Source organism: Parasteatoda tepidariorum, chromosome 2 (assembly GCF_043381705.1).
Source record: "Parasteatoda tepidariorum isolate YZ-2023 chromosome 2, CAS_Ptep_4.0, whole genome shotgun sequence".
NCBI lineage: Eukaryota > Metazoa > Arthropoda > Arachnida > Araneae > Theridiidae > Parasteatoda > Parasteatoda tepidariorum.
Window position 1 is genome coordinate 101398535 of NC_092205.1, and position 26675 is coordinate 101425209.

General features: G+C 30.2%; 1 protein-coding gene across 1 annotated transcript in view; it reads right to left on the reverse strand.

Annotated features, from left to right (window-relative positions):
* The window catches only part of LOC107455734 (trithorax group protein osa), a gene marked incomplete in the record, with an annotated part of 132862 nt that overhangs the window by 62666 nt on the left and 43521 nt on the right, over nucleotides 1–26675 (reverse strand). The window contains 1 exon segment of the mRNA XM_043044854.2: nucleotides 23544–23849. Within this exon segment, the coding sequence (XP_042900788.1) occupies nucleotides 23544–23849 (306 nt within the window).

Here is a 26675-nt window from a genome sequence, read left to right on the forward strand (position 1 = left end):
GTTAGTTTCGAGTAAGACATATTTTGATAGTTTTCTTCAGGGAGATAAATAAATGAATCAAAATTCTGTTAGATTCTTTTAACGCAATTAATAGACTGAAAAGATTCATTTTTCTAAAACAATAAAAAAGATTCATTTTTTTTTCTTCAAAAATGCGTTGTTGTTTTTTTTTTTGTTTTTTTTTGTGAAGGCTTGTACTTGAATCAGCAACTCTCTAACTTATAAAGTTTGGTTGAAAAAGAAAATTATGATAAAAGCAAATAGCTACAGAAATGCTTATTTTATTTTATTTTTTTATGGCCAAAATTCCCACGTGTGTCATAGCGAAAATAAAAATATGAGTTAAGAGCTACAAAAAAGACTAATCTGTTAAATAAAAACACTGAAAATTTAAAAAAAAAAATTTTTTTGAAAAAAATTATTTTAAATATATACTGATTCTTTCATTGCTTTTGAGGATGAACATTCATTTAGGAAATTTAAGATTATATATTAAAAAAGTAAAATTTTATTCAATAAATTAAAGAAATTTCCTTATCAAAAATATAAGCTCATAACGTCTGTGTGATTGTTTCATAATTCCTCTAAACCATTGGTTCTCAACGGGGGCGATACCGCCCCCCTGGGGTCGTTTGGAGTATGTTGAGGGGCGGTGAACTTGTTTTGGGCGGTAGGGGGTGTTGGATATGTTTTGGGCGGTAGGGGGGCGATGAGCATGTTTTGTCATTATAATTCAATTTTAAAACAAAAAAAGCTATTAAATTAAGATTTATTTAATAAATAAAATTAATATTAAAGAAAAAAAAGATTAAATTAATATANATGTATACACATAAACACACACACAGTCTCTGGCCATATTATTAGACGCACTACAAGATACTATGTAAAATCTTAATTATCGGGTGATGCTATACAGCATTATTATTTTGACGCGGCGGAAACCGGTTTGCACTTGTTTATGTTCGTGTATCAATTAGTTAACATTGTAATGCAATGCTAAAAAGAAAAGAAAAAAAAAGAAGAAGAAAAAAACATATTAATGCAAATAGGAAGTATATAAAAAATCTCCTTAATAAAAACCCATTACATGTGTTTTTAAATATAAAAGTATCGCATATAAACTCGTGCAAAACAAGTCATTATCAAAACACTACAGTGAGTCGAATAATTTGGTCCCATTATTAAAATATACTCATATAATACCTGATATAATAAATATTCTATATTTATATAATATATCGTCCAATTTATCCTAAAGTCGAATTTATATTATCGTCTAATTTAACCAATGAATACACTAACGTAAACAAGTGGCAAAGCGCGTAAAAACAATAAAGCTGTATAGTATCACCTGATAATTGAGATTTTACATAGAATATCATAGAATGTGTCGAATAATTTGGCCAGGGGCTTTCTTCCCTGAAATTATTAAATGACAGTTCTTACCTGGAAAAACAGTAGGTGACTAATTCAAGTAGTTAGTAATTAATCATATTAATATGTAGAATGTGCGACAAGTAAAGAGTAACATGCAAGTTCAATTTAAATTCAAGTGCATTTAAATACATATATTATAATTCTACGGTGTAAACACCGATTGAAAGCCTCGTCATGATAAGTAACAAACAAACAACTAAGTTGCTAACCCAAAAATAAAATAACTCATAATATTGGAGGAAAAAAAGCGAGTTTTTTTTCTTTTCTTCTTTTTAACTAAGCGATAGCTAATTTCGAATAAAAACATAGCTTACTAAAAATAATAATAATAATACGTTTTAAAGAAATTGTTAAGAGGAAAACTACTCTAAAATTTTGATATAGCCGAACAACCGAAACCTAATCAGCATTTTAACTGCGGTAAGGAGCGGGAAAATTTCAATAACTAGTTAAAAATATTATATAATTTGGAATGATAACATACCGCCAAGAGTAGAGAGAGAGAGAGCTGTTGTCAGCAGCCGGGCAAGAGATCCGGTGGTCGATGTGGAAAAGCGCTCTGTTTGTAAAGAGAGGGCAAGAGAAGGGGTCGCTCTATACAAGGGGGTAGGGGTGTCAGAACTTTGGGGGCTTTCCACATCACAATAACATAAAAAATTTGTGCTAACAGGTAATGGCTGGAATCATGATTTTTATGTTGTTTTTTTTTTTAAAATTTAACAGAAATTTCCAACATTTTTCAGCACTATTTTAAATATACTGTTATAACAATTATTAAACTTTAAACTTCTGAAAATTACTTGAGTAAAATCATTAATGACGCATTTCAAAAAATTAATGCCTAAAAATTTCAATCATTGACATTTTCATAACATGAAATTCTAAATGAATTATAAGCAGCATAATTTAAATGAATAATTATGTATAATTTTACTTTTATCTTTAATCACATTTATTATTCTACCAGAAAAAATATTTACAATGAAAGAGATGCCGAGCATAAATTATAGTTCTAATATTTTTAAAAGAAATATACAAGAGTTTTTATACATAAATGTAATCGATGATTTCTTGAAACTTTTGGATTTCCGGAAAATCTCGGATCGCGGTTAGCGAAAAATCCGGAAATCCGGATTTTTTCCGGAGCACAATCATCTCTGTAATTATCATCAATGATACTTTTCTCCAGAGTCACATTATTTTATTTGCCATGCTATTTTTCCCCCCTAAGATTTGTAGGAAACATTATGTCAGATTATAAGCAGCTTAAGACAATGAAAATCGATATAATATTTTAAGATTTTTATTAATTGATCTTGATTGCGAGGAATTTTTTTTTTACTCTCCTTCCAACTTATTTTATAAAGAAAAATATCTTAAAGCTTATTTATTTACATAATTTACTTGTTTTCTCCTTGGTTTTAGTGATTCAAAATTTAATTAAATGATATTGTTAACTCCACTGATTTGATTCTGATATATGCTTTAATCATCTGTAGTAAAAGAACAGGCGATGGATTGCAGGTCAATTGATATTACTTATTTCACATTATAAAAGAAAAATAATATTTAATTTAAATTACTAAGTGATTCGTTGAATTTATTTTCAGACAAACTTAAAATATTTTAACAAAAATATTAAATGGGACAAAAAAAAAATACTTTTACAAATAATTAGGGGTCTTTGAAAAATTTTGTCTTAAAAAGTGGACAATGATCTAATGAAAATAAAGGTGGGGAATCTGTGGGTCAGTATAACGAATGCATACGCATCACAACGATATTTGAAACAACAAATTGTGGACACGAAAAATAGTTGCAGTAATTGTGAAGATGTAAAAACAAAAACTACCTCAGCTAATAATTTAAAAATACTATTAAAAGATATTTTAAGTTTCAATGTACTCTAGGTCAATCCCTGAAAGCCACGAGGATTTTTTCTCATATATAATATATAATCTTTCAGTTTTTCTTCTCAATCAATAATGTCGACCTTTAATCAGAAAAAGTAGAACATTTCACTAAAACTGTTTATTTTGTTAAAAATTAAACACCTTGCCAAATCGTAATTTTTTTTTCCAACCTCACAGAAAGAAAACACGAGACAGGACAAACTTAGAAATTCTTAACTTTTCACACCTTGTTCTCATAAATAGGAGTCTTTTTTCCAGGGATTAATTTAAAAAAACTCTTTTCAAGTTCATTTTTCGCCTAATAAAGAAAAAATGCTTTTGTTATTTTTCCCCTAAATCTGCAACCCATTCTTTATTTACTATTTATCCTCGCCTCGATTCTAGGAAGCAAAGAAAAAAAACAGCCCTTACGTATAAACATACCTTCCCAAGTAAATGAACGCAAAAACGTTCTTCATTATTTCGCTGTCTCCCCTCCTCCCTTTACTTGAGACCCCCTCCCCGCTTTCACCCCAGTCTCCCGTTCCAAAATTTGCTCAGGAGAAAGAAAAACGTGCGCCGAGGGAGGGTGTGTGTGTAGGATTGTCGCTCAACACAACGAGCTCTAAATCCGAACTTCAACAATAAGAACTTGCAACTATAAGCATGGGAGAATATAGGGAATAACGCCAACACAGATAACAGCCACAACATTTAGCCTGAACTTGCCGTGGAATCTTCCATTCCTTCGAAATAGGGATGTTCGAATGGAAAAAAGATCGGAACACCCCTTCCAGACTTAGGCGAATAGTAGCAACCGAACTCGCATAATCTCCTTATCAGTTACCAGACGCAATGAGTACTCTAAGTTATAATAATAAATAAAAATGACGAAAAGAAGGAGAAAAAAAAAGTTCAGAATTCCATCTATGAACTGGAAGCAAACCCTTCCTTCCGTAAAAATCGTTCCAACTTTTTTTTTTTCTTCTTCTCTCTCAACAATTTGGATTCCTCCTTATCGTTATTTCCTACCTCCCCCTCCGTGCCGAAAAGAAAAAGTGCGAACCTCGAAAACTCGTCCGGGATGTTTTCGTACAGTGAGAGGAAAAGAAAAGTTTTTGCGAAAACGCGCCGGTTGAGTCTATATCCATCCCAAAAGCGGTTCTCTGTATGCCCTGAACATACATACACACACACACACGCGCACTTGGCCGCCCAACGAATGAGCGAATGAAACGAGGCAGTGTAGCGGAGCGCTGTACTTGTCCTCTTCTCTCTCTGTGGCATGGATAGGGGAGAAGAGAGGAGAGAAAAGACTCAGGCAAAGATCCATTTATCAAGGCCCCCTGTCAATAGTGCAGCATGGAGGTCGTCCCCCTCCCAATCCTAGCCTCGATGCAGGGTCCCAATCTAGGCAGCTCTTTGTCTCTTTCCTAGCCTCGACGCAGGGTCCCATTCTAGTAGCCATCAAGCCGCCAGTCCTTCTCCGCCTTCAAAGCCTGCTAGAAGGGATTGGGGTTGCCAGAAACGGCGATGATTGTGTGCTGTTTTTTCTCGCCATCACTTCCCGATCGACACTATTATGGAAGGGATTTTCCAACTGTTTCCTCTCCAAAACAGCACAAAAGTAGAATGCCAAATCGAATGATATACTTAACTGATCTCTCGAATTTAATCCCGTTAAGCAGTCTATTTCAAACAATAAAGGGAAACATATGCATCGCCTAACTATAAGACGTAAATACTCAAAAAGGAAACCTTTTTTTTCATTGCGTGAAATTTCGAATAACAATTACAAAATCAAAAATAAATTGTTAAAATTTAATGAACGAGGACTGTTTATACAAACATTATAATTTCACCGAAAAACTTTTGGAAAAATTATTATTCAAAATGTACACAACTCAAACACTGAATTAAAGAGAGGAAAATAAGAAAATGCTTGATTAATAAGCCTTCATTAGTATTCCCTTGGGTTAGTTTTCTTGATTAAGTTTCATTTATTTAATAGAAGCGAACTATTTATTTATTTTATCAATCTTATACGTTGCATTGGTAGTTTTCAATGGATCCAACATACATAGAATCAATGAATTTAATCTTTTAACCACTTTAAAACATTTTTTTTTTCGAAAAATGTTGTTTATTGTTGTATTTTCTGAAATGGCTTTTTACGCACTCTTAACTATTGTTGGGAAGAAAAAAAATGGTCCAAACGCGACCTATTGTTTTTAAAATGTCAAAATTTGTAGATTTTTATCTTCGAATAAATTTTAAGTACTCTCTCTGTCCCAACTGATATTTTTTACACTTCGAACTTATGAGGCCATACAAATATTAGGTAAGCCTGTTTTTAGAAATTTCGGACACTTCAAGTAAATCACGTAATCCCTTGCCTGGCTTGTTTAAGGAAGTCGCAACAACTTCCTGGTCTTTGCTTTAGCTTTGACTGTAGTAATCTAATTTTAGGATAAATTAAATTCAAATAAAAGATGTAACTCTGTAGAAAATCGTTAGAATCATTTCATAAAGTATTCAGCAGAATATTCTGATAGTCAGAATATTAGATACATTAGTAGAATATTCAGATTCGGTAGTCTGATTTTCTTGCAATTAATGAAAAGAATTGGATATCAAAGATAAATCGGATGATGATTCTTTAGAAATCTTTCTGTTTTTCAAAACTAATAGCATCTTGCTTCTGAAACTCTTTTAAAGAAATGTTTTCTAAATATAATTTTTTTTCAAATTCCACTTTTAAAATTTTTCCATGAGTAATATTTGTTACTTTTTTTTTCGCTTTGTATGAAAATTTCAAAATGAAGAGAGTTTTCGTGTCTAACGTAAGCATTGTTCATGTCCCTCCTCACCCCTGTAAGCAAAAACAAGCAAATCACAAAACTCCCTGCCTCATAGCTGCTTATGTTTATTTGAAAGGTCTTCATGTACTATTATAAAATCATTACCAAATATGAATTTATTAGGTCATTAGAACTTTCAGATTCAAGATCAAATCAGCATTGAAACAAAAAAGAAACTCAAAATATGAATAATGATCATCACGTTTTAGTCATCAATTAAAGAGAACTGTTTGTTAGTAGAAATAGACATGCTCCCGATTTTATTTCGCCGGAATAATTAAAAATGACCGTGGCAAAATGTGAATGACTTGTTAATTGTGAATATAAAATAAATGTTAAGTCACATTATTTCAACCAGGGTCCGGCTTTTGTGAATTTGTGCAAATAGGGTCTTGTTATTGCAAAAAAACTTTTTAAAGGAGTTTTTAAATTGTAAAGACATACAATTTTAAAAAATAAACAGCAATTGCTGCTACTAAGTTAGAGATGCAAATATTTGGTATTTAGCCTATACTGCTGAACGCAGAATATTCATTTCGTACGAATAAAGGAAGAAGCGTCTGCCGAAGACAAAACTTAGTTCGTTTACACCTGTCTTTCTTTTTTTCAGCCCCTGGGAAGGGTTTATTCGATTAACAAAACAATAATGAAGATAAACAAGTTTGTGAAGGGTCCGATTAAAAGATAAATTATTTTGTGAAGGNCATTGTAAACAATTATTTTTGAAGGGTTCGTTTTTATTAAAAGATATTTAGTGAAGGTCCGTTAACGTACCCAAATTTCTTCTAAACAAACCCCTTGGTATATGTATACAAATTTATGTTATGTATGATGTATACTACATTTTTAAATCGGAAAGAACAAATTTTGCATATTCGATATCGTTCAAAACTAAATTTAAATTTGAACTGTGTTTACTTTCATTTACAGATTAAAATGATAAATAATTTAGGGGCACAAAAATTAAGTTATACTCGTGAGTTATATATATATATATAGATATAATTCTTATATTTCTCATTCAACAAGTACGATAAGAAACTTTATATTATAATCTAAGATACATCTTTCGAAATTCAATTCTTAGGCTATACTATCATTTATTTGAACTCAAAAAGAATAAACAAATTCGAAAACAAGGGGGAAATTAATAACGGGGGAAAAAAACTTTTTTATCTGGCACATGACAAATCTGTGGTTATGAATTCCTTTTTAACGAGAATTCTACAATTATATAAATTTTTCCGTGTGTTCTATTTGATGAGTAAAGTATTTCCCTAGCCAAATACTTGGTACATTTTCCTAGCTAAAAGTAAATAAAAAAAAACATATTAAGAAATAAAATCAGAATAGTAAAATAAGTAAGTATCGAACAAATTGAATTTAAAATAGCATATTATTCAAAACAGAGTGATCAGCTAACACTTTCGTGTTATTAAAAAAAGGAAAGATTTTCCACAATTATCGGATTTTTTTCCCATCTCTTTATCCTTTAAAAAAATAAGCAAGCGTAATTTTAAACGCTTTGTTCTCTTAAAAACTCCATATAGAATATAAATTGAAGGCATTATTGACTAAAAAATTAGCTTCTCATACGTAGTCACTCACTACATTGTAAACAATTATTTAAAATTCAAAATATTTTTCTCCACAATTCGTTGACTACGGGGGGAAAAAAATGCCGAAATCTAAAGTATTTGTGTTTCTAAAGTATTTATATAAATTACATATCAACAAATATACAATTAAATACCAAAATGTAAATTCATGATGTTCACAGTTTTTAAGTTCTAAAATATAACATAATCGCCTTTTTTAATTTTAAAAAAAAGAAAGAAAGACGTACGCAACTAAGAACGTAAATCAAAATTTGACTTAATCTTTATTTTTTAACGGCGTTTCGAAAACAGAAATCAACAAAAACAGAACGTCAGGAATATGAGGAAAATTTTCTCTATTTATTGCGATCTGAATGGAAAAAAATACCGTGAATAGTTTTTCTCTAATATTGGTAAACTCCAGATTTAATATGTTTTGTTAAAAGTATTTAAAATAAACATAAAACTAAATGGGTATAATTGAAATATGTTTATTACTAACAAATTACTTTACACACAGCTTACACAATGGAAAATTATAATTTAACAGTTTGACGTTTATTCAACTCACTTTTAGGTTTTAATTTTATTTAGTTATTTGTCGAATTTGAAATATAATAATTTTCCCTTTCACTATTGTATTATTAACTTTAAAGTAAACCTTAATAAATATGATAACTTTAATCAATTAAACATTTGAATAAAACCTTAGTAATCAATGAAATCAGACTTTAACAAGAATCACAACATAAAGAATAAAAATATTTTCGACTTCATGATTTATTAAAAAAGAAAATCAATTGGACTTTTAAAAAAATCATAGTTGATTTAAATTAAGTGATTCAAATCATGAAGATTCTGCTTATTACTTGCAATTCATTAAGCATGACTTAATAATTGAAAAAACAGAGGAAGTGTTCCGCGATAAATTTAGAGAAAAGCGTCTTGACAACTATTTTCTTTCCCTTGCTAATATCAAAGGTAAAAAAGTTAATTAATCATTAAAAAAATTTTGAAAGAAATAATATTACGCAATATGTTCTTTATTACACAAAAATGCCAAATGTAAAAAAAATTTCTAATTTTTTTTTTTCTTTTTCTTTTTCTTTTTTTTTTTTTTAAGCTTAGGTTGATTTTTTCATCGCATTAATAGTTGGATTTCGGTTTAGTCCCACCTCTCAAAAACTGATAAGCACCGCATCAAATAAGATTTTAATAAGGAATATCCTGATGTAAGAAAATCAGATAGAAATGTTGTCTATATAATTAATAGAAATTTTATCACTACGTGGAGAGCTGTAAGGAACACCCACATTCCATACACATACATTATTTCGAATTTAATACATACTTCTTAATTTTCAATTCTTAATACATGAACTAAATGTGATTTTTGTATACTTATTTAGAAAATGAAAGCAACATAATTTTTCCTCCAGCCCTTATTAATAAAATTATTAATAAAATAAAATAGGTATCAACATTTTGGAAACTCTTTCGCCAAAAAGAAAAAGAAAAAAACAATAAGTCTGACATTATTTTGGTTATTGAAAAAAAAAAAAGGTTTTAATAGTACTTTAATTAAAATTAATTATGCTATTAAGTATATTCATGAAATTTTTTCGAACCATTAATTAATATTAGTAATAAATAATTAAAAACGCATTCACTTTTTATTGGAAAAGTGAAGGTTTTGAATATGCTTATTCCTTATTTTACAGTTCAAATTAACAATCGTGCAAATAAAAATTTTAATATCGAATAGTCAATTAGTGATGTATGTAAACAAACGAGTTCTTTTTAACCTGTGAGTACAAATAAAAAGTCTCAACTTTAGAATCAATTAATGTCATTAATTTAAAGTATTAAATTATTTAATAAAATGATCATGCCTTTTTTCATCCCATTGAATGCATACGAAGTTTAACTTTTAACTTAAGCATAAAAAATGTAGGGTAATATATTTTTTCAATTTAAAAAAATTGAAAGATAATGGAATGAAGAAAAGAACTAAAATATCAAATGGACTGTACACATAAATAAAGAGACATTATTTTAAATTTTATCACATTAATTTATTAATTATTAATCATTTCACCGTATGTCGTATGTATAAAGTGACTCACATTTGCAATTAAATGCAAGGTTTTTTTTTATGGGGAAATGTACTGCTTTTTTTCATTCGGTTGGATTTGAAGTAAAAGTATTTTATTAAACAACAGATATTTAAACAATTAATTATAAAAAAAAATTTAAAAAAAATAAGCTTGTTAAAAAAAAAATCGTTTAGTTTAAACCAGTCAACCCTGGTTGTAATCAATGGCGGATACGCTTTTAATTCCCAATAATAGTTTCGCATTTTCCCCCCTTAAAATAAATACTAAAAGAATAATAAGTGTCCTGAATAGATACTTCTGTTTAGTATTAAAAAAAAAAAAAAAAAAAAAAATTTTAAATCGAAAAACTATTCGATATTTAGGATTTTATAGGATATAATCACTATTTGAAAAAAGGATTCAGTTTTTTTTTCCAATATTCAACAAAGGATTCATACTCAAGTGAAAAAGAAGAAAAAAGAATATTTTCCCTCTATCCGACATTTCTATAACTGCTTGTAATAATTCTTTGGCAGGATTCTAATAATAAAAACAATAATTTACATAAATTCTTTAACGAACATACAAGAAATATCAATAAAGATATTGCTTTAAAGCTGAAATACATTTAACTCTATTAAATGTTTTTTTTTTTTTTTTTTTTTTTTAAAGTTTTGCTACTTTTTTCTTTTTTTATATTTCCATATTTTACTATGCGCAAAATCGAACGTAAAAAAAAGCTTAATATAACTGTTATCAACATCTTTTAATAAGCTTAAAAACCAAGGTTAACATAGTAATATAGTTCTAGATCTTGAGAAAAAAGTTTACACTCTTTCATAGAGTTGGACGAGATAACTCGTCTTCTAGGAATAATTGTTGCGCTCTATTGTTGTATTAGTGAATATGGTTACTGATTGCAATTGATTATTATTTTTAAAGTAAAAGAAACAAGTTTTAATGAAATTTGCGTTTTATTTCAACTTTAATGCAGCGGAGGGTAGGACAAAGGCGCGTTACCATGATAAAAGTGCTAAAATTTAACTAATTATTAATTAACTAATAGAGATACGTAAATAACTTAAATTATTACTTTACAGGGGTCTGTCTAGGTTTTTCTGAAAGGTACCTATTTTGTGAAAATTTAGACATAATTTGTGAAAAATTAAAAATTATATTAAAATATCAACACAAAAACATGGTAAAAATATAGATTTAATGTTTCTTAACGGATACAAAAACAAAATTTTAAGGAAAAGTATTTTGTGAAGCTACCGTTTTTCCTAAAGTTGAATTTGTGAAACTACCGTTTTAAATAAAATTGAATTTGTGAAGGTACCGCTAAACGGTAGCAAATTCGGCCTGGACAGACCCGTGCTTTCATATAAGAAGAAATATAAAATTAACAGATTTTTGGATTCAAACCTTATGCCATTTTATTTATTAGTAAAATTATAACAAGTAAATTCCCACCTTTTTATTTTATTTTATTTATTTAAATGTCAACATTCTACGTGTCATTAAATATTTTTAGCGTAACGTCTTAGATCATTCTAAGCATAATTAATATTGTCTGAATTAATTTAGGTGTACATATTCAATTCACTGAAATGGAATATTAAGTTAATCGTTTTCGACACTTTTTGCTAAGACCACAAAAGCTGCTCGTGACATTTGTACTATGTATGTATGGAGAGGTGCCATAGCTTAGAAAATCGCTCCCGATTGGTACGCTGAATGGGAAAAGAACCCCGTTTGGTGTACCCCGTTTTGGCAGCTCAGTTGAGTTCGATGAAGAGCGATTAAAGTAACGAAAACTCACGCCAAATGACAAGGGAAGTAGCAGAGAAAATTAAATACTCCCACGCTTTAAAAATAAAATAAATAAATAAATGACGGAAACTTAGTTGCCAACCCAAAAAAAGAAGAAGAAAAAAACACTTATTAGTGTCAACAAAACAAAAAATAGTTATGTTATGTAACGAGAATATAATGCATTTAGCGTGATAAAAATTTCTAACAGAAACAGCCCATAAACTTAAATCACTCTACTCATTTAATACACTAAAAAACAACACCTACCAAATAATTAACGCCATACTTAAAACTCAATTTTTGGCAGCATTTAAAATATACTCTTGACAGACAAATAATTTTAAGGAAGCCTTTGCCGTTAGGCTAACCATGCGAGGTTTTCTTCTCATCTCCATGTAATGCAAATGAGGGTTAGTTCCATCAAAATGCCCTTCTCGAAAACCAGTTGAGTGAAATTCTGTTCCACTTATCAACTTATGTATGCCACGGTCTTGAAAAAATTATCTGAATTCACAAAGGAAAAAGAAATAATGAAAGTTCGGGTTTAGCGCCATATTCTTGCTGAGTGTTTTAAAAAAATGAAATCACCTTGTATAACTTTCCAGCGATAATAAAAAAATTAAAATTACTATTTTGGCCACCAAAAGAATAATTAACACCATTACATCCATCCAAAATTCAACTATCTATCTTTAAGAAATATTAATTGTTACAGGTATTAATTAGGAAATCAAAATAATATAAAATAAAACTGATATAATAATAAAAAGGAGAGAGAAGTTGGCGAGAATGAGTTGGCGAATTGATTCTAGATATGTGACACAGTAACCCTAGTCTTCCTGTACCCTCTCTCTCTCTTGGCCAAACCAGCATTAACTGATGCTGTTACACGTCCTGGATAACAGATAGGAGGGTTCAGCAGCAAAATGAGAGGCTCTCTTAACTCTCTCTCTCACATAGCTTTTCTTATGCTTAGAATGCGAATTTCTAAGGCTATGTAAAGAGCTCACTCTTTCCAACATTTTTCTTTTTATTAACTTCGAACAGTTCCCCCAAAAACTATTCAGGTTTAAATCTAGCCTTATTAAATATGTAAATTTTATTTTTTTCCTTTAACAACTAACATATGATTTAGTTAAACTAATATTAACACCTTAGCTCACTTATGTTCTTTATTTTCCCGTTAAAATGAAGGGATTCAGTAAAAACCACTTTTGTTAAGATCACATTTAAAGTTATGAAGCAAGTCGTTTTATAAGGCGCCATATCTATACTTGAAAGGCTTTCGAATCTTAAAATTCAGAAATACACATTACAAATTGATAACTACATTCATATTTTATTTTAATTTAACAGGAGCAAACTTTTTTTCTTATCTTAACTTATTAAAGGGTCTGAAAAATTGAACGGTATTGTTTTCTGAGTTGAGTTTGTAATTTAAGAAGCAGTTTTGTTTTGAAAAATACAATAAAAATTATAGTAACTTTACACGAGTGACAAGAATAATCTGGAATTTATGTTTGAAACTTTTGTTCTGCTGTGTTGCAGGTTAATAAATTCAACTAAAAATTAATGTACCCTCAGCATTATTAAAACACGGCAACATAATCGATATTCTAGCAATGCATTTGTTTGATAAAATAACCAACAGGCCGGGATAAATCTAATCAAAGCATTGAATATATTCTGACTTTTGAATCTCTTTTCATTCCTATTTTTCTTACCTGTGAGTGTGTGTATGATAATTGAATAATAAAGGATATACAATCAGATTTAACTCATTTGCAATCTTTTTTAAATCTGAACTTGACTTTAAAACGACAATCATTTGGAAGTGATTTGAGCTTATTTTTTTTTTTTTTATATATATATAAAGAAAAGAAACACTGCTATATATTTTTATCCATTTAAAAGTGAAAATATTCATGCATAAACTAATAAAACATAAGTTATGAAACTGATTGCAATAATGTTTTTTTTTTAAATTAAAATTGAAAATACATTTTAATGGCATTATTCCCAATTGGGTCAAACTGCACTGCACACAAATGACAGTCATTAAAAAAGTATTATTAAAAAAAAGTGTGGCGAAAAGGGGGAGAAAAAGATGAGGAATTTTGAAAAATGTACGTATAAGTGAAAAAAGGCCAACTCAACGCAGTATGTACTTTACTTAAGTCGCACTAGATATTCCATTAAAGTAGGGGTGCACAATATTTTTGAATGAAGGGCTACTTGCACAACAGGTTGACTAACGAAAGGCAGCACGCAAATTTAGTCATTGGCGGCAAATATGATAATTTTTATTTCAACATAAGTATTCTAAGCACTATTTTTTTATTTTTCTTAATGGTAAACTTAGTAACATATTTGCAATAAATTTACATTTAATTATTGAAATTCATTCATAAATGAAAAATCTGATACTATTTTTTTAAAAATTTTCACTTTCTTCAATAATTGACTTGTCAAAAAAAAAATATACATATAAATATCGGGAGGGATATAAATTCTAACAAAACAAAACAAAAAGAAAGAAAAAAAACTAATGATCACAGATGAAAGTTGGAAAAAAATGCACATATTTTTATGAGTTATATAAATTTGAATTAAATATTTGAACCAAAAAATTTTTTATAAAAAGGGTTTAAACAATTACCAAAGATTAAAACAAATAGTGCAAAATAAGAGTCAACATTTATTTGGTATTATACTTCAGATATTATTTATATTTGTTGAATTATTGAAGGTTTTTATGAATTTTTAATAGGAAATGTTTGTTTTCTCGCTTTTTCCTTTTAAAAAAGATCACTAAAGCTACGAGAAGATAATTAAATAAAAAAGGAAAATAAATTATTAACAGTGAGCAGTTTTAAAAATTTGCGTTTTCCACCAGACTTCGAATTCATCACTTTGTAATAAATAACATTGTATTAAAATATCGGAATTCTAAATTTCACGTACTAAAAGCATGGAGTTAACTGCCGAAAAAATTACCAATATTAACGATGATCAAAATAAATTGTATCAAAAAGTGATTATTTAAATGTCGCGATTATTAAAACGCATGTGGCTATAACATCGTAGTTAAAGTAACGGGATCGGATCGTCAGAGAAAATCGTAGTGAAAAAACATCGTAATGATATTTTTAAAAATGAAAAAAAAAAAAAAAACGCTTACATTTACGATGAAATTAGCACAAATAAAGCATGCCAATAAGTAATTATTTAAAAGTGTTATTTAAAACTCGCATGTCATAATAAAAATCAAAATTAAAACCACGTGGGAATCGCAAAAACTGTCGGGGGAAAAATCATTGAAATTGGTAGTTATAAATGCCGAAAAATATGATCGAAACGTCACTTGAATTTGGCAAAAATAAAGCGAGTCAAAAAGCGATTACTTAAATTCATAGTTCGTGCATCGTAATGTAATATTATAAACAGAGGATTTTCTATGTCCTTGCGGGATTTCGTAACAATAACCGTTGAAAAAGCGATCGAGAAACAACATAGATTTACAATAGAATCTAAGCGCAACAAAACGCCATGATTCATATGTGCGATTCAAAATGTGCAACATTTTTAAATTTACAACAAAAAAAAGGGGGGGAGGGGTATGTTTAGGAGTTTTTGAAGGCCGCAGGTCGTTGAGCGCTCCTATAAAATGATCAAATAAATAGACGATCAAAATAATAGTAACTTAAATATTTCCAATACTTTTTCTTTCAGTAATTAGATGCCCAAAATATTTGTAAAATTTTCATAAGACACGAACTACTTGGTTAGAAGTCTTTCCTTACTAACCAATTTATTAGGTCAGATCAAAATTTTGCAATTTAAAGGAAATACTCATTACCACAAGAAGACGCATCGCAATAAAAGGTAACGAGGAAAATCGAAAATAACCATTTTAGAATTGATAAATTAACCAGCACGGAAAGAAGAAGAAAAAACAGGACAAAAAGAATCTAAAGTTTATATCAATTCACTTATTTGAAATACTAAAGATCATTGAATGTTGTTAAAATATACTGAATTTGGACGTCCCAGTTTTCAAAAACTTTCGTATTCGAAACCAACCGTGAGATTTGCAAAATATTAATTAATTGAATTAGAAAAAAACGCACTGGCGTGCATTTTTGCAGTAAATTTAAAAAAATAAATAAATAAAAAACCTGCTTACTAGATCTACGTCAATGCTTTGAACTTAGGCGCTCTGGTAGGGGTAGGCGCTCTCGAACAATTATTTTGCATAACTTTCCACCTTTTATTGCATACAGATTATTCAGAAAACACGTTAACTATAACTAATAATTAAGCTTGATACTGAACAGAAAGAAACAAATATGCAGAGTAGGGAAATCTTCTAAAAAAAATGAAGGTAACAAGAATCTTGCATCAAAACATTTGATAGGGTAATGTCAAGAAAAAGGTCCTCCAAATAAAAAATAGAGAGAGATAGAACGAAACCCTCTCTTCATATTTGCATGAGCCATAAGCTGCATTTAAAGTCTATTTGTATCGAACAAATGGCTTTTTATGCGGCGCTTATTTTACATTCGAAACGCTAACGGGATAAAACAAACGATGAAACAAGAAGAAGAAATAAATATTCACTGCTAACACAGCTCCGCCCTCGCATACAGGGCTGAAAAATAAATTCAAACGAGAAGAAATAAAAAATAAAAATAAAACAAATAAAAAAAATATATAAAAAAAAATAAGATGAAGGATGATACGTGCGCCTTAACTTTTGAGGGGGGAAAAAGACAGGAGGTGAAAAAAAGAGGGGGAGGGCAATGCATTCGGCATCAAAGCAATATTAAAATTATGAAGAAGCATCTAAACAGGATTCTGTTACAAGCGAATGCGGAGAGAGGAGAGAGAATGGGAGAAAAATCGTCAATTTACTTTCCCCTCTCCCTCCTCCATTCCCTTCGCTGTTTTTCATACATCTCTTCTTAGCTATCGGCTCTCTTCTATACCCCCCATCACCCCCGCCTATTAATGCCTTTAGATTGCAGAAGGAGGACCTTAGAGCAGTCGTTGCCATAGCAACCAGAGAGCAACTGCTTCCTTTCACTGCCACCAGGGAGTCTGCCAATGCAAATCAATTTGGTAGTGTACTCACTTCTTTTCGCAGAGCTGCTCTTCCCCAAAGCGTCCTCTGCCATCACATTTATTAAATTGAGTTGGCTGCCTTCGAAATCGCCGGCAGAAGGGAACCCAAACACTGTAATCACCCCCACCGTTTTTAATGCCATCTCCAATAGAAACATAACAAAAAAAAGAACAGTTTTAAAAAAGATGTACTCTTTGATTCAGTGAACAACTGAAGGAAAAAAAAAATCGTTTTCATGCTTGACACTAATGCTTTGAGTAAAAAACACGTTTTATCAAATATTTAATTACCTATTAACACTAACTATTATTTACGATATACTATTTATGATACAATTGAAGCATTTCATTATCATACCAGCCATTTTTTTTCTTCAAAAAATTGCAGAAGATTCACTAAAATATCAGAGTAGAAAATGCATAAGATTTTACATCTGGAAAATGCAAAAGATTTTACATGATTTTAATCTTTATTCAATTAATTGCAATACAGTGTTTCTTAAGTGGAATTTTAACATAATCAGCTCAGAAGAAAAACTTGATTTTCCTCTGCTAGCTGATCTTATAATTTATCCTAATTAACATTAGGGCACTGATGTGATTGTCTGAGTAAGGCATCACACATCCATGTTTATACAGTTCTGAGAAAGAACAAAATTTTAATATATAATTTTCAAACTGCAAAAATGGCAACTATGCATTATTATAAATTTATCATTCAATTTTAAACATTGACAGGCATTGAGTTCGCCCAATACTTTATCAGGGTGCGTAGCCAAATCTCACGACAAAAAATAAGTACTGTTTAAGCACTCAAAAAATATTTTTAAGCACTATATACATTAACCAGACTTTACATGACCATGATAAAATAACTAGTTTCTGACAAAAAAAAACTCTTTTTCTGATTATATTAGCCATTATAAAATGATCAAGAGATTTTTCGGTGCGATACCAGGGGTGGAAAATGAAGACAGAAATTGAGAATAACTTGCAAAATGCAGCTGAGTTGAACATGAGAGTGCAATAATCTCACCGAACCCTGCTCAGTAGACGCACATGCGGACTCGCAAGTATTTCAACAAACAGGTAAAATGATTAGCTCTTTCATACGCTATGGACCGACAGTATGCCGAAATAGATTGTGGTTGAATGAATTGTGAAAACGTTGAATAGCACAATGTGAAAAGCACGCTAATGCATAATACATGGCAAAAATCGACATGGTAAAGAAAAAAAAATTCATTTTCGAAAAGGGAAAATTAAGCACTTTTTTAAAAACACCCAATGAAAAAAGCACCTTTAAGGAAATTTTTAAAAGAATGAAAAATAAGCATCTTTAAGCACTTTTTAAAAACGCTATGCACTATGTTTATTAAGAACAGAGTGCTAAGTAGAAAATTGGATACGGAAACAATAACGGAAACAATTAAGAATTGTGAGTGATTATTCAATCTTAAAATTCAACTTGTTTTAAAATGTCAGAAACTGTTTGATCATCATCTTACAAACAGCATTTCTTATTACATCAGGGAAGGAAGCTGATTTCGCAAAAACAATTGCATTTAAAAGCAGCTTCTTTTCTCTGCGCTGTGCGCTAGCTCGTTTTGTCCTCTAGGAATTTTTGCTGCACAACTAATATCTTATCTTCCTAAATACAAGATAGTTGATATCTTGCATTTCAAGAATTCTCCCTGCGCGCTAAAAACGCATTATCTAGTCTTTCAAAAAGTTTTTCGATGTACTCTCACTAAGAAGATATATTTAGCGTGAGAAGAAATTATCGCGTTACAACGAAGACGAAATAACTCGTCCTTTATTTACTTAATTCAATTGTTTAGAGCGGGATGGAAGCAGCAAATAATACGAATTAAGTATTTTATTCGAATTCGGCATTTAACTTGACTATTAAACGTTTTAACATTCCGGTTAAATAAAAGACACGCAATATCCGTGTTAGATATTTTTCTTTTAAGTAAGGTAGGTTTACAAACAGTCACTAATTAATTTCGATTATTCTATGGCAGGTGTCCACAAAATAATCGAGATATTGCTGTTGAAAAAAAAAACTAAAATCTCTATTAGTTTCATTATTTTTAAATAATATAGCTATATTATTTTTAAAAAAATTAATACTGATAATAAATTCCTTACTTTAGCTAATAATTTCATTAAAGCTTGTGATTAGAGACGTAGACATTTTCTTAAAACTATTCAGGGGTCCGTTTAGAAGAAATTTGGGTCCGTTAACAAGCCCTTCACATAATATCTTTTCATAAAAACGGACCCTTCACAAAATATTTTAACTTAAAAACGGACGCTTCACATAATATTTTAACTTAAAAACGGACAACCTTCACAAATTTTTTTATCTTCATTATTGTTTTCTTAATCGAATAAACCCTTCCCAGAGGGGAAAAAAAAAAGAAAGACGGATGAAAAAGAAAAGTTTTGTCTTCGGCAGACACATCTTCCATTATTCGTACGAAATGAATATTCTGCGTTCAGCAGTATAGGCTAAATATCAAATGTTGCATCTCTAATTTAGAAGCAGCGATTGCTGTTTATTTTTGAAAATGTAATTTTTTTATTATAATTTTACAGTGAGCATAATCTTGTATCTATTTACAATTTAAAAACTCCTAGAAAAAATTTTTCGCAGTAACCGGACCCTATTTGCGCAGATTCAAAAAAGCAGGAACCTGGTTGAAAGAATGTGACTTAACGTTTATATTATATTCGCAAATTACGAGAAATTTTTTCACAATTTTACAAAAACAGGACCTTTCACAAAATGTCTGGTCAGACCCCTGCTATTAACAAGTTAGAGCTAATAAGTGCTATGCTATAGTTTTTCATGTAATATATGTTTTAATAAAAATAATAAATTGTGTAGTTGTAGTAATCCATTTTTTGCACTGTATATTTATAGATCTTAGACATTAATAGATCTTAATTAAAATGAAGCATAAAATAGTGGTTACTGAAAATAATTACCTCTTTTTTTAAAATAATAATAATAAAAGAGTTTCTTAAGAGAGTAACTTGAATATTAAGGCGGAAAAACACAGTAAAATTTTCAAAAAACGAAAAAAAATTTATTGCCCTTTTCTATACATCCTTTTAAGATTATTGTATCAAAATATTGAATTAAGATTATTGTACCAAAATATTGAATTGATTTTAGTATAAATGTAAAAGCTACAGCATAACTTGTCGACTCAGTCGTGAAATTCCGCGCTCAGTTGATATCACTCCTATGAAAACATTTTAGTCTATTGTTTTATTGAAATAATTTTTTTGAATTATGTTAGGAAAAAAATTAATGGTACTTTGAATAGTTGAAATTGCTACATATTTATCTGCAATAATTTTTAATGAAGGTCGCGAAGGGAAAATTATTACACAATTAGATATATACTTAGGGCCAGCAATAAAATAATATGCTCAAAATGAAGATAACCACATAATTTCGGCTGTTACTCAAAACATATGAGGGAAAATCGACAATGGCTAAGACTAGCACTTGAGATTTCTGAAAATGATAGTCATGATAGTTAGTGGCAAAATTTAACATGCTGACATTATCACAAAACTATAAACGTAATCAATCTACAGGAAACTATGCTACTCTTACTTGCTATATCTCTAAATAGCTCAATTTTCAACAGATTTACTTCAAATTTTGACACAATGTACACAGCAAATTTGGTTTTCTTTCTTACACGTAAAGATTTTCTTAATTGGGTCGCCAAGTTTCCTTTTTTCGCAGATTTCATCTTAAGCAGCCAATTTATAATTAACTGATTCAAAGAGAAGTATTTACTCTACATTAACAATTCTCAAATGAGTGGGGACGTTCTTAAACACTGGTGTGGAAAAAATATGGACGAAATTGTTTTTCGAATGTAAGTGTGAACAGCAGTGTTGAAAATTGATAAATCATACCATAGAATCCCAAAAATATAAGAATATAGAAAACTTGTAAAAAAAAGTAATCCACAGGAATAATAAAAAACTTGGGTTGAAATATAGGCATAAAACACAATTGTACAAAAAGTCAATGTGACACGGGATTGGCAAGGAAATTCCAGCCTTTAGTATGAGACACTTCTGACTGCTATGCAGGAATGACAATGCTGAGGATGTTAAGAAGCTCTTGAGGAATTGCTACCCACTCCTGTTGTAGTGCTAATAGCAACTGCGGAAATGTTGTGGCTGCGGGGCGTGCTGCCAAGCATACGTGTTCAGTCAGATTTAATTCCGGGGACCTCACTGGCCATTCCATATTCACTGGCAGCTTCACTTTCTTCTGTGACAGCCACTGTGCGATAAGGTGCAGCATTATCGTCCATGAAGATGAATCAGGACCCATAGGAATGACGCACACGAGGACACGTAGAACCTCCATACAATAGCGGGCACTACTGATGGAACCACCTTGGAAGATATGTAGATCAGTAAGGATACCTCCCCTTACAAGAAATCCGCCCCGTCCATATCGGTATGTATGCGCTCAGAACTACCGGTCAGACTAAATCTCTTCTCACTCGTAAAGAGTACTCGACCCTATTGCACATCTGTCCAGTTGTTGTGTTCCCTACACCACATTAAACGGGTCACCGCTGAACCGGCGTTAATAGAACACATCGTACTGGCCGTCGTGCAAATAGACTACCCTTGTTCAGTCTCCTGAACATGGTAAAACGCAATATCAGGCATCAAATACTTAGCTGTTTGCGTCTAGCAATTTCTCCTGCGGTCACCGGTTGTCCGCTGTACGAGGACGACCTCAACTAAATCTCCGGACAGCTCTTCCTGTCCTCTAAAATGTGCTCCAAGCTCGTGAAACGATACTGCGGGGGATCCCGAATTCCGCAGCCACACATCAGCCTTCTTCCAACTTTCCAACCATTCGACCACGAGTACTCATCCAGATTGTCGTCTTCTGTGTTGCCTGTTGGCCATAACACACTGTTACAACAAATTCACTTCGTATAATGATTTTACCATCCGTTGTAAATCGCCGTTTTGTTGTTCTGCTAGTTTTTCCACTTCGTCCTTAATTTTTGCACACCAGTGTATCAGCTGATACCTTGTCTTATTTTCTATTTATGTACTTATTTCTTTTTAGTAAAAATGATCCCGCTTGTTCCAATTTGGGGAGAAATTTGCATTTAATCAATCAGCCTTTTAAAGAGATTTTTTGAAACTCTTTTGACCAAGGGGAATAATAATAATAAAATTTGAAGAAGGTGCTCTTGATGTAAAGCTATAATTTTAAACAATATATGAGAAGAATTATCTGGGAACTAGAACAGGCAAATAACTTTATTTTGAAAATAATTAAATTTCTTTCTTACTCGCTTATTTGGAAACATTTCTCCACCTAGATTAAAATTATCAAAATCAATGCTTAATTCAATTTTTTTTTTTTTTTTTTTTTTTTTTTTTTTTTTTTTTGCAAATTTTCATATGAGCCAAAATGACACTCTGCATTGGAGTCTGTCTTTAAATACTAAAAAATTACCACAAACGCGTATCTTTTTCTCAAATTTATAGTTTTCGATATTGACATTTTACACCATTTTCAGAATAAGTATAGAGGGCTATCGCTGAAGATAGACTGAACTTGACCTAACCTAACAGTCATGCGTAACTGTTGCTAACTAACAGCAGTATTGAAAATAGCATATTATTCGTAAAAAATCATCATGCTATGCGACATCAGACTTAGAAAAACAGCCTCTAGCGAACGTGAGAATCGATAATCTTTGAAAACTCGTTTTAAAATAATATCATTATTTTCTTCCATCCGGCCTTAAATTTATAATTTTTTTAAACTCGTCATACGACGCAACTATTAAAAAAAAAATAATAAAAAATAAACAAAAAAACTACTCTACTGCTGTCAAATGGGAAATAAAATAGCAAGGATAACAAGATTTTTGAGATTAAGAAGAATGCTAAGTAAACACCGATAACAGTAGTATAGATTTTAGCATTACGGGACCAAAACTTGCAACTTTCGTTGTTAGACAACAACTTCCGTTAACAACAACAACAACAAAATCCAATCTAAGATAGAAAATAGATTATTGCAAATGACGCGTATTTGTAACTTCCAAAAAAAGTAATAATTATCAGTACGTCATCAGCATAAATGTAGATTACCAGCTGGATCATGATAAATTTAAAATGAGAGAAAAACAATAGATAAACAAATAATTTCGTAAAGACAGTTTCATTTTTAACGCATTTTATTTGTATCTTTTATTTAAAAAAATAAAATTAAAAAAAAGCTTAGGAACTATTCAGAGAATAAGAGACTTTCATAAGATAACTTTTATATCATATGCTTTAGACTCAAATTGTTATAAAATACATTTTTTAAATGTAATTCGAATCAGAATTATTGTAATTTAGTTGAGTTTTAATTAATGAGTTATGAATCAAATTGTCGTAACTGAAAGTAAGTTTAATAATTCAAAGTAGTAGAAATTCGCTTACAGCCGCTAAATTTGGGCTTAACAAAGTAAAAAAAAAAGTTTAGAATATTTAAAATATCTTTTAATAATTTGATGATAATAATATTTTCTTGTAAACCAATTTTTTTTTTACATGACAACGAACTCAATATTCTCTGATAAGTCGCGAGAATTCGTAAGCAACAGTATAAAGAGTAAGGTTTTTAGAATCTTTTTAGAGATATCATACCTGAGTAGATTGCTGAGATGGTGGAGGAGGAGGAGGTTGTTGCTGAGGAGTTGCAGGTTGAGGCATTTGTTGCTGCTGCAAAGGTGTTGAGGGGTGAGGCGATTGCTGTTGAGGCTGTTGTTGCTGAGGAGAGGTTTGTTGAGAATTAGATGGAGGTTGCTGAGGTGATGGTTGCTGTGCAGAAGAGGGTGGTGGTCCTCCATAAGAACCCATCTGGGGTGGCCTTTGCTGCTCATAGCCACTAGCAGGTGACATCTGTGATGACTGCGATGGTCCATGCTGTGGGCCTGGATATTGCTGTATGCCCTGAGAAGACAAAAAGAATATTCCAATTAGATCAAAGAAACGGAAGATCGATTTAATGTTATGTTAAGGATTGTGAGAGTAAAAATGCCTCTAATTTTGTAACTATTTCTTATAACATTTCGTTTCAGATTTTCTAGTTCTTTCGTGTTCTACATAGACATTGTTAACACTGCTGTTCTACATAGCCATTTCGTACGACCTACCTGATCGTTTGAAAAGATTGTACTAATAACATAGTAAAATAATAATAATTTTTAAAAAGTAAGCCCTTCACTTAAAAGCAGCCTAATTTATCTTGTAAACTTTTTATCGTGAATTATTGATTTTCTATTGGCTGAAACAAAAAAAATTTTTAAATACATTTCAAAGACTTTTTTTGTAAAGAAAATTGATGGCTACCATTAAAAAATGTTTATCGACGGTCTTAAAAGCTTCGCAGTTAAGCACAACATATGCATAGAATGCATTTAAAAACAAAAAATTCCCCACTGTAATTTAAGCTGGAAACTAACTAACCTGTTGGGACACATAGGTTATTTGTATATATTCTCTTAGATTCCTCAAAAAATCAATCTGAATGACATCGAAAATTGTTAAATACCCAATGATTGTAATGAAACAATAGAAATGCAACATAATTTGTTCTCCGACAACTTGGGCCAAAGAAGCTTTCCAAAATAAGACTGTTTATTAATTGAAAACATCCAGGAACTATTTTTTTATATACACGAATTCGGTATTTAGACCATGAAAATCGAAAGAGAAGCGTATTGTGACGTCACTTAAAAATCAATTGATCAATCAGAACAAAAGCAGCTGTCAGTTTACTTCGATAGTGTTCATCCCTGTTTCTTTTGAGCTAAAAAGCTTTACAATTTCTTTTTTACGAACGCAATAATTTTTTTAGATTATTTAGTTTTAATTATACAGGAGCATGATACTTCATCTTCAGTAATTTTTGATATTTTCGTATGCAATTCTGAAAATCTTTCTACTCCATAAAAAATTTAAATTTTCATCCAACTTTTTAAGAATTGCTATACCACTAAAAAAAATTTGAAAATTTTCTATAAAAACTTGAAGATATTTTTCGCTTAGTTAATTAAACGCTTTTTGCTTCCTGGTTATTAGGATATTACTTTTGTATAAGATTTACAAAAAAAAATAAATTTTTTTTATTGTATTCTTTATGTTATATATATTCACTGAAACAGAGACACTTTCTTTATGAAATAAGAACAGAGTAATCTACAGAAACAGAACATAATTATTTGTTGCTTAATTTATTTTAAATTATTATAATTACAATTAATCAAGGTTTTGGTCGAAGGTCGAATCAAAAACCAAATATTTACCAGCACAGTCATAAAATAAAACGTGATCAACATATAGCTTGATTTTTTTAAAGAGCCTATTTTTAAATTAAAATATGTTTTTAAAGATAACAATGAAATCAAGAACATTAACACCAATTGTAAAAAAAAAAATTTCTTCAAGCCTTGATGTTAGCGACTGCGAGAAGTGCGATGATGAAAACGAAAATGGAAGTACGAAAGCGTTTAGAAAAAAAGGGTGTAAAATAAAATCTATTATTATTAAAATTAAGACCAAATAATTTTTAGAGATTAAAATTAAAAATGCTTAACCATTTCGAATCATTTTGTGAAAAGAAAAAAAAAAATGGCATCGAATAGCATGATCTTTAAAGCATCGAAACAAAACTTGAAAGAGAAATGGATTCGGTCCAGACTATATATTCAGTTTTTTAATGTTCAGTACTAAGGCAATCTTCCACACATTAACAAATGAAATTGTTTTTATAGTAAACTATATAACTTATTAATTTGATTTAATAATAATAATAAAGAAATAAATAAAACGAAGTTTTAAAAAAATTTATGCTTCTTCCACATTAAGAAAATATGACTCCGCAAGAAAAAGAATTTTTTTTCAAAAAAAAGTTAAGAAGTTGAGTAAAATGTATAAAAACAACAAGTATTAGTAGCGTTATCCCTTCATTAAAAATTCGATATCATTAAAAAAAATACTAAAAAATAAGTAATCATTATAATATTTGATTTTTTTTTTATTTTGTTGTTAAAAAATGAGGCCTCTGGCAAAGGAATTTTCCTTTCCAAAGGGAGGGAGGGAGGAAAAGGTGATGGGAGGTGCCGAACAATTCATCACTTTATAAAAGAAGGTGCCACGTGATTGTGGAAACCACGTGCTTTAAAAGTGAGTTTTTGTTTTGATTTGAAGGGATGACGTCATGGACAACAAGATTCTATTATCAAGGTTCTTTTTTAGAGAAAGGAAACATCTGAAGGTATCATTAACAAGATATAAGCTAGATCTACGGAACCCTAAATAATCAACCTGCTTTCGGCGGAACTCCGAATTCATGAATGATGCTTAATTTTCAAAATATGTATTTAATTGGAGGAATGACGATTTTTTACCGTTTTATCATTAATATTTTTAAATTAGGATTTATGTCCGACAAATATGCAATATTTAATAAATGCTTATTCTTTTCATAATTTGTTCAATTATTAGAAAAATTGTTGTTAGAAATATTATATACGATTTCTTTCAAAAAATGCCCATTCATTTGCATTCTACTTCAATAATTTCATAAAGGCAACCAAAAGAGTAAATAAATTATGGATTATAAGTTGTATCTAAATCAGAGTGCGTAGCCAAATCTTTCAACAAAAAATAAGCACCTTTCAAGTACTTTTTAAGCACTCAGGGGTCTGTCCAGACAATTTGTGCAAATAGGGTCCGTTATTGCAAAAAAAAACTTTTTCAAGGAGTTTTTAAATT